The sequence below is a fragment of the Pinus tabuliformis genome, chromosome 3_1 (genome assembly GCF_031772625.1).
Source record: "Pinus tabuliformis cultivar Carrire ecotype Pingquan chromosome 3_1, CPIR1, whole genome shotgun sequence".
NCBI classification, from domain to species: domain Eukaryota; kingdom Viridiplantae; phylum Streptophyta; class Pinopsida; order Pinales; family Pinaceae; genus Pinus; species Pinus tabuliformis.
Window position 1 is genome coordinate 253,467,670 of NC_142301.1, and position 8,768 is coordinate 253,476,437.

Genomic DNA, 8,768 nt, shown 5'->3' on the forward strand with positions numbered 1-8,768 from the left:
ATAAGTAGAAATTATTTAAATGTTTTGTATAATTATTTAATTTTTTTATTTTATAACTTTTATTTTGGTTAACATGAACAAAATTTCAATTCAATTCTGATGACGAACACACAACATTACACATTATAAAATTTATCATTTGAATTTAACAATAAATACCAGAAACTAATCAAAATATAATTAATCAAATCCCCACATACTGTATACCTAAAAGGATTGGAAAAACATTATTTATGACCTTACAACGCGCTGATTTTAAATGACCCCATAGGCACTGCGTTATCATTTGAATTTAACAATAAATACCAGAAACTAATCAAAATCATGACAGTTGTTGATAACTTAAATATAATTATTCAATCCCCACATACTGTATACCTAAAAGGATTGGAAAAACATTGAAGAAATATCACCGAATCTTCGCTGGAGCTTTCATAATTTTAGCTTTATGTTCTCGTTTTCAAATGTTTTCGTCATGGTCTCTTACGCTTCTCGAATTGAAGTGGCAGCTCTTGAGACACGGCTCAGATTTTATAATACGCTTCACTAGCTAGTAGAAGCTAGTAGAAACGACAACAGGGACAACTCACTAAATTTACACGAATTGCGCAGGAAAGCGCTGGAGAACGCGGAAGAAACCGTGTTATTGTCAATGAAATCTTAAGGTATAAGCTATGAATCCTATGCTGCATACAGTGGCACGCGCAAAGGGTTGAGCTTCTGTTGTACGCAGTGCGAGGAGGGCAGAGGAAGCAGCAGAGGAAGGGAGTCATCCAATTATGATTATAAATGTCAGCATTTTGCTTCCCTCTTCTAATAGAGATCACTTACATTCTTTACAAGTTTCCAGGGCGTTAAACAACCGTGTCAGTTGTAGAATCTCAATAGCAGATCATAAGGGCAAGTAACAAGAAGATAAGCATAAAATCGATATCATATTTTTTATGGATACTACAGTGTTATTGCCCAGGCCCTCTCATGGAGCTCTCTATCCGCAAAGTATCTCTTGCGCTCTACTCTCGCTTCCCCAAAGGACGTTACGGACATTATCAATGGCGGAGAGAAAGCAAGCAATGCAGAGAAATGTAGTTAGAGCAAAATTTGGACCAGATTACGAGTCTGATAGCGGTAATCATGAGACTTAATTACCCTTTGCTTACTGTTAATTTTTCCAATTATGGTAACTGAATGAATATTTATAACCTACTTCATTTTTGAATGGCGCAGGGGGTGGAAGGAGTATAGTGGATGCTAATATGCCGTTTCTGAGAAAGCGCATCAACAACCTGAAACTGCAAGAGGAGAGAGAAAATCGCAGGTTTCATGAGGAAGGAGAATTAGAATCAGAATGGATGGATTGGGAAAAGGAGTTGTATCCCATGTATCATTCCAGAATTTGCCGGTGGGTGGGATTATTGCACAACTATTTGATTTACACACGGCCAACTGTTGCGTTCGCTACTTTGAGCACCATGGCTCTCGTCGTGACATCATCAATTGTACTTGTGTTGGTTACAAACGTTAATAGTATTCATGTGACTCGATTTGGCGCTTGAATTTTGGCAATTACAGCGGATCGGTATTCATTGTTATGGCTGAATTTGATTGTTTGTTGGGCGATTTAGTAGCAACAGCATCATCCGGTCTGGCGTTTGATCTCGTATAATGGGCTTAATTGCATCGTAATGTAAAGTTTCTAGAGTGGTTTCTAGTTGTGACTGGTTTTCTAAGTGCATGCGATGTTCAATATTTTATTCTCTAGCGTTACCATAAAATAGTGCTTCTCTAGTGTATTGTAATTTGTGACATTCAAAGTCTTCCGACATGTGCACCATGAAAGTCTGAATATTATTATGATAATTTTTAATTAAATTTGTCTTCCGATTAGTTGGATGATACTTTGAATAATGTAGTATATTCTAATTTTTGGGTTGATATTGTTTAGAATTGGACGTAGTCAAAATAAAAAGATGTGTAAGTTGAAATTTTCATAACTATTATGTGTATTTTTGGACTTGTCTATGCAAGTGGAATTTGGGTTTTTTTATGGACATAGAAAGTGTTTGAATCATAGGTACCAAGTTCAAATTCCAATAGATATAGGAAAAAATAGATGATCTAAAATTCAAATAAAAAATTATAAATTTTATAAATAAAACAATTTTTTTAAATTTTAACTATTTTTTCTATATTTTCTCTTATTGTACAATTTCTCTAATTATTTATAAATTTTGAAACAATTAGAAATTTATATATAAATCTTTCCCAACTAAAAAAACACACAAAGTTATATCATTTTCAAAAAGAATACCAACCTCAAATCAAAGGTTTCGTTGTAACTCTTAGAAATCAAAGATAACTTCGTTATTAATTAATAACCAAAAACTAAATCTCTCCATCCCTGTAGATTAGCCTTCTCAATGCATCCCTGTAGATTAGCTTGTAGATTAAGGAGTTGTTTATGTTGTCGATTTTCTTTGTCCAGATGGCTGCACATTCTACTAAATTGAGTTGTTTACGTTGTCGATTCTGTTTGTTAACTGCACATTCTACTAAGTCCAAAATACAGGAAGAGCGAAGAGGTTGGAGGGTACCAAGTCCATAGCTGGGCCTGCGGTTCCACCCGAGGTACGACCGCGTTTGGCAGCAAACGAGCGGTTGGGGAAATGCGATGAACGAGCTCAGATTTGATGTGCGCGTGGAGACAAGTAAAAATACGCACGAAGGAAGGAGAGCGATGTGTTTTTAGATGGGTGGGAGCATGGATTGAGAACCCATGGCCGACCCATACTTGGAGCAAGGCCGACACGAGTTTTAGAGGCATTTGCAATGAGTAGGGGTGTGTCATAGCGTGGAGGACGAGTCGGCTGGGTAACCTAACTCGCCCTGCCACTCGTATAAGTAAATGATGCGTGGAGCTCATTTGATCATCACATCTTCAACCTTCAACAAAGGAGAAAGGCGCAGTTCAAAGGATACGAGGTGTAGGTTTAGTGTAGCCAGATGCGCCCAAGTCTTGGGCGAGGTTACACGGGTTGAATGCACGGGTGTATCACGTGAACGAAGGCGTTGGGCAAGGAGCGCCCAGTAGTTGAAGAGAAGGCATGCATGGGTAAGGCGTGGGCGCCTAGTTGTGCAAGGCATGCACGGGTGAAGGCGAGGGCGCCCGATTGTGCGAAGGCGCACGGGTGAAGGCGTGAATACCCGGTTGTGTGCGGTTGTGCGGTTGGGTGGTTGTGCACGGGTTCTTGGGCAGCTCGGGTGAGCGCCCGCCCGTCGTGCAGAGGCAAACGCGGAAGTTGTGTACAATGAAAATGGTGAAGTGTTGAGATTGTGAACAGAGGTGTGACTCGTGCGGAGACGCCCGTGTGTGGTGACTTGGTTACGGCGAGGCGCACCCAAGTTGGGCAAACAACACGATTGTGCGACAAGGTGAACGAAGGGTTGGTGAGTCGTGCGGCGACCGTGCGGAGGTGCCGACGAGCTGGGCAACCGAGTTTGCCGAATTTGAAAATTGGCTAAGTGTAAATTTGGGGTTTCCCAATATTTAACTTGTACTTGTAAAAGAAGATTATATATATTGATTCAGGCAGACTCATATTGTAGGGAGTTGCCCCTCCCTTTATACTGTTGTGCATTTCTCTTGTATAATGTTGTTTATGTGAATGTTATGGGCTTTCACTTGTATAAAGGAACACATTAATAATACTTGGTTGTGAAACACAAACTAAGTAGGATAAGTGGAATGTTAGGCATAGTCTACAATCGTAAGTATTGGTGAAAAGAAAACGATTGGTAGTGCCGCACCTCGCTATAAGCGGTTGAAAGACTACCGCAGGTGTAGGGGCGTGACAGGTGGTATCAGAGCTAGTGTCGGGGAGCTGGTGTTGGTGTTGAAGCGTTGAAGCTGATACACACCTGCACTTCGTGACAGGTGGTATCAGAGCTGGTGAACTGAATCAAGGAGTTGATTCTACGAAGACCGAAGACTTGAAAGGGAGTTCAAGTTTTGCAGGTGACAGGTGGAATATCAGGGTGATTCAGGTGAATGGTGAAACAGGTTTAGCAGAGGAGAAGCTTTGTGCTTGGGCCAAGATGAACGACAAGGCATGGCAGGTTTAGAAGAATGCAAAAGGAAGCTCTTGCTTACCTTATACAGGTTGAAGCGATTGAAAGAAGAGAACCCTCAGATTCGAAAGGAACTTGAAGTCTTGGAAAAGAATGTTGAAGACGAACTTCTTCAACTTGGTTGGACAATGGAGCAGGATGAAGTTGCAGATTGTGCTGACAAGGAAGAGGGAGCCATGATAGTTGAAGATGTTGTAGATGTGACAACGATGGAGGATGAAATTGAGGATGATCAAGTTGGACCAGGATCGTGTAGTTTGCAGACATGGATCGGTGAGGATACTCACATGGAGGAGCCTCATGATGATGATGATGTAAGTACTATTGATACTTGTGTTTCATTTGAGTATTTGGTAGATGGATCATTTGTAGGGAAGGGCAAAATCAGTTTGTCGGTGCTAGGGAAGATCTTAGCATGGATGTCTACAATGAGACTTTGTATGGAGAAGCAAGGATTTCTGACTATTGCAGGACTTGTTGGGGTTGTTTGTGACCTTATGGTAGAAGGTACAAAGGCCCGTGACAAGGGAGGAACATGATGATTATTGCAGAAGATTGGGTCATGCTTTAGCCACATGGAGAATTGGCTAAGTGCTCGGCATGACTCATGGACAGATTGAGGAGGGCACACACTTGAGTTGCTTGGGTGGACTTCTCATGGTCGAGACCAAGAGATAGTCTTGGTGGAACCTTTAGTGGGGGAGCTATGATGGAAGGGACTCATGATAATGATATGGTTGGGTGACTGAGTTCACTAAACCGATGATTGCAGACTTGGATGAGGATGATCGATTGTTGTGATGGGTCTACTTGGTTGACTACATGGGCAATTTAGTCATGGACATCAGGTTGGAGGCATGGAGCATGGCAGTCTATGCAGGGACATTATGTAGGAGCACTTGTAGAGGTGTCATATGGGAATCCAATAAGGAGTGCCAAGGAAAGGATGTTGTGCAAGTAGATTTGCTGGTGTAACATGGAGATGGTTTATTTATGAGCTGATGGAGAGGTTGTGCACTCTTGTACAACAAGGCCATGGACTTGGATGGAGTTGTGAGCAGACTATGGAGCATTCCTACTACATGGAGAGCTGAGGCATCTTGCAAGGACCTTTGGGCCGAGACTTGTATGCTTGCTGAGATGTTGGTTGGAGATGACCCATCGAGCTCATGATGACATGAGATTATTGTGACTTTTGGAGTTACAACAATGATGATGCCTTGGTGGCAACACTTGGGCATGGGTTGAGCCGAGACTTAACCACTTTTTACACATGGGAGCTGATTGATCTATGATCATGGGCAACACATGGATAGATGAGACAGGTGTATACTTGTTTCTATGATAGACTTGAGGGATGGCACATTGCAGATATGATGGAGGTTGCTTCATGGACCTGGATGTGGCACATCGAGAGTTGGAGTTTGATGAGATGATCTCTTCACTTTGAGGAGATGGATGTTTTGCAGATGGATGGTGATGTAGGATAGAAAACATCATGGACAACATGTTGCAGATGAGATGGAGACTACTTCATGGACCTGGGTGTAGAAATTTTGAATAATTTAACGCATATTCAATGGAGATTATCTTGATCATGTACTATTGCGGAATACATACACAATATATAAGCTCCTCTACGTTGATCATCAATATAGCAGCATCAATAACAATAAAACATCAAGAGCATTCACACATTAACACAGTATGTAACCCGGGGAAAGCATCTCGCTAAAAACCCCACACTATTTGTATATTAATGATTGAGACCATGTAACATTAAAAAGTACAATGCTTATCACAAGCAATCCAGTACCAGCTCCACTTGTTACACAAAATACAGCTCAGATCTGATCTCCAAATCTATTCCACTGCTTGCCTGCCTCCACTGCTCAATACCTGCTCAAGAATGAATGAGAATGGTCTACCAAACTCGTATTTCACCTCCAAAGAATCACTCACAAGGTGTAAGACGTGAGCAGAAGCTACAAACTGGGCAAATACATGAGAAAACTCATTGGCATACTCAATCCCTTTGATTGTGCAAGATCTGATGCACAACTATAGTCACAACTGATAGCAATCTGATTCTCTAACACCTGTCCCTGCTGAACTGAACATGCACTGACATGCAACTGAGTTAACTGATGTATTCTATAGTTGTATTATGAGTTAATAATTAGTTTAACAATTCATCATTAGTCTATCTGCAGTTAGACTAACTACAACTAGTTTAACCAAGTCAAACTGAACACAACTCCATCAAATCCACAATCAACTCCACCAAACTCAACTGATTGAGTTCTAACTGAAGTCATGCATGCAACAACTCAACTGACTCATAAGAAAAGCGTACTTCCTTCTGATAACTGCATGGGCCACATCTGTAGCTCAAACTGAAGTGCTCCAAGAGAATAAGATCAAGTTTATAGTCCAAATATTATTATGAGACAATAATATTTGACTTTTCTATTTTTGATAGCCAGTCTAAAAGTAGACTTTGATCACCCACACTGTGGTCACCCACACTTTGGTCACCCACATTTTGGTCACCCACATTGTGATCACTCACACTGTGATCATCCACACTGTGATCAAAAATAGAACTTGCGCCATAATTTGCCTGTGGGCCCACTTAGTGAAGGCGACTCTTTTCACTAAGCTCCATCATCTTGTTGCAATCTCAACACTCCCTCTCGACAAGATATGGATTATCAGCAACCCCTATCCTGCCTCGGTGGTACTCGAATTTGCTCCTGGTGAGAGCCTTCGTCAGAATATCAGCATCCTGATCCTCCGTTGGAATGTATGAAAGCAACATGATCCTCCGCTGCACACAATCTCTGATATGATGGTACCTGATGTCAATATGCTTAGATCTATCATGAAATACAGGATTAGCCAAGAGTTTAATGCAACTCTGGTTATCACAGTAAATCACAGTAGGATCCAAATGAGAACCTAACAAACCAACCAGGATCTTCCTCATCCATATAGCCTCGCATGCAGCCAAAGTTGCTGCCATATACTCGGCCTCCGCTGAACTGAGTGCCATGGATCTCCGCTTCCTGCTGTACCAAGAAACTGCTGTCGATCCAATACTGAAGACCCCTCCGGATGTGCTCTTTCTGTCCGTTGGGCTCCCTGCCCAATCTGCATCCGTGAAGCCACATAGCTTCACCTCATCCTCCTATCTGTACCACAAACCATATCCCGATATGCCTCTCAAGTAGCGCAATACATGCTTGCCCGCCTTCCAGAAGAGCTTGGTAGGCTTAACCATAGCTTGTGAAAGCTGGTTAACTGCATAGCATATATCAGGTCGTGTATTGAACAAATACATCAGCGACCCCACCAATTGTCGATAAACAGTGGCATCCACTTCTTCTCCCGAAGTGGCATCCTCCTTCCTCCAACCTCCAGAAAGAGGAGTATCAACAGGCTTGCAGCCATGCATGTTGAACTTCTCCAGTATCTCCCGAGCATACTTGCCTTGAGAAACAAACAGTCCACCACTGCGCTGCCATATTTCCAATCCTAGGAAATAGTGAAGGAGGCCCAAGTCCTTCATCTCAAACTCTGTAGCAAGATCCTTCTTGCATGACAGTATCAACAGCTCATCACCCGTTAGAATCAAATCATCAACATACAGTATAATGATAAGCAACTTACCCTCCACCACAATCTGGTATAGGTTAGGATCCGCCTCGCTCTTGGAGAATCCAAGTCCTGTGAAATAGCTATCTATCCGTGTGTACCAAGCACGTGGTGCTTGCTTCAACCCATACAACGCTCTCTTAGGCCTGCACACATGCGACTCGCTGTTGAAGACCTCAAAGCCTTCGGGCTGCTCAATGTACACCTCCTCCTCAATGACTCCATTGAGGAACGCAATCTTCACATCCATCTGATGAATGTGCCATCCCATCTGCGCTGAGAGAGCAAGAATCGTCCGTATGGAAGAATACCTTGCGACAGGTGCAAAGGCCTCCTCATAATCGATCCCCTCTATCTGTGAAAAGCCTCAGGCAACAAAAATTGCCTTGTACTTCTCCACACTCCCATCAGCTGCCTGCTTGACCTTGTAGATCCATCTCGAACCCACCACTGATTTCCCTTCCGGTCTAGGAACAATCTCCCATGCACTGTTTCTGACAATAGAATCATACTCTTCCACCATGGCATCTACCCATGCGGGATCCTCCACAACTTCCTCGAAAGAGGATGGCTCAGTCATAACACACTTGCTCATCAAAGCCATGTATCCAGTGTACTGATCAGGTGACTGTCTCTGCCTGCGTTGGGCTGTAGGTGGTCCTACAACTTTCTCTGCATCTTGAGCCAGTCGCTCAGCTTCTGTCAAGCGCTTTCGCCCTCTGATGGTTGGCGCTGCATGAGTGGTCTCTTCCACTCCATGAACCTCATCCTGTGGCTGATCCACGTCCTGAAGCTCATCCTTAGGAACTAATAGCTCCTCATCTGCATGCAAGTGTAGCTCCCTCTCAAACGAACACTTCATGGCTTTCTCCTCCTGAAATTTTATATCCCATCGCACAACAGTTTTACCACTGTCTGGCAAATACACATGATAGTTGTGGGGCGTATCAGTGTACCCCACAAATATCCCAACCTCTGCGGTC

At 42.6% G+C, this 8,768-nt stretch overlaps 1 protein-coding gene across 1 annotated transcript; it reads left to right on the forward strand.

Moving 5' to 3' along the window:
* The first annotated feature begins 740 nt into the window (after window positions 1-740).
* On the forward strand, window positions 741-1,898 carry LOC149186750 (uncharacterized). Its single transcript, XM_089412681.1, has 2 exons — window positions 741-1,128; window positions 1,228-1,898. The coding sequence occupies exons 1-2, from the start codon at window positions 945-947 to the stop codon at window positions 1,554-1,556; spliced, it is 513 nt and encodes a 170-aa protein (XP_089268807.1). The 5' UTR covers window positions 741-944; the 3' UTR covers window positions 1,557-1,898.
* Window positions 1,899-8,768: the final 6,870 nt, after the last annotated feature.

Bases quoted from the DNA above. Each gene is read 5' to 3' on its own strand.
- LOC149186750 (XM_089412681.1), top strand. From the start codon at position 945: ATGGATACTACAGTGTTATTGCCCAGGCCCTCTCATGGAGCTCTCTAT. The intron at 1,129-1,227 runs GTAATCATGAGA...TGAATGGCGCAG, and splicing joins AGATTACGAGTCTGATAGCG to GGGGTGGAAGGAGTATAGTG.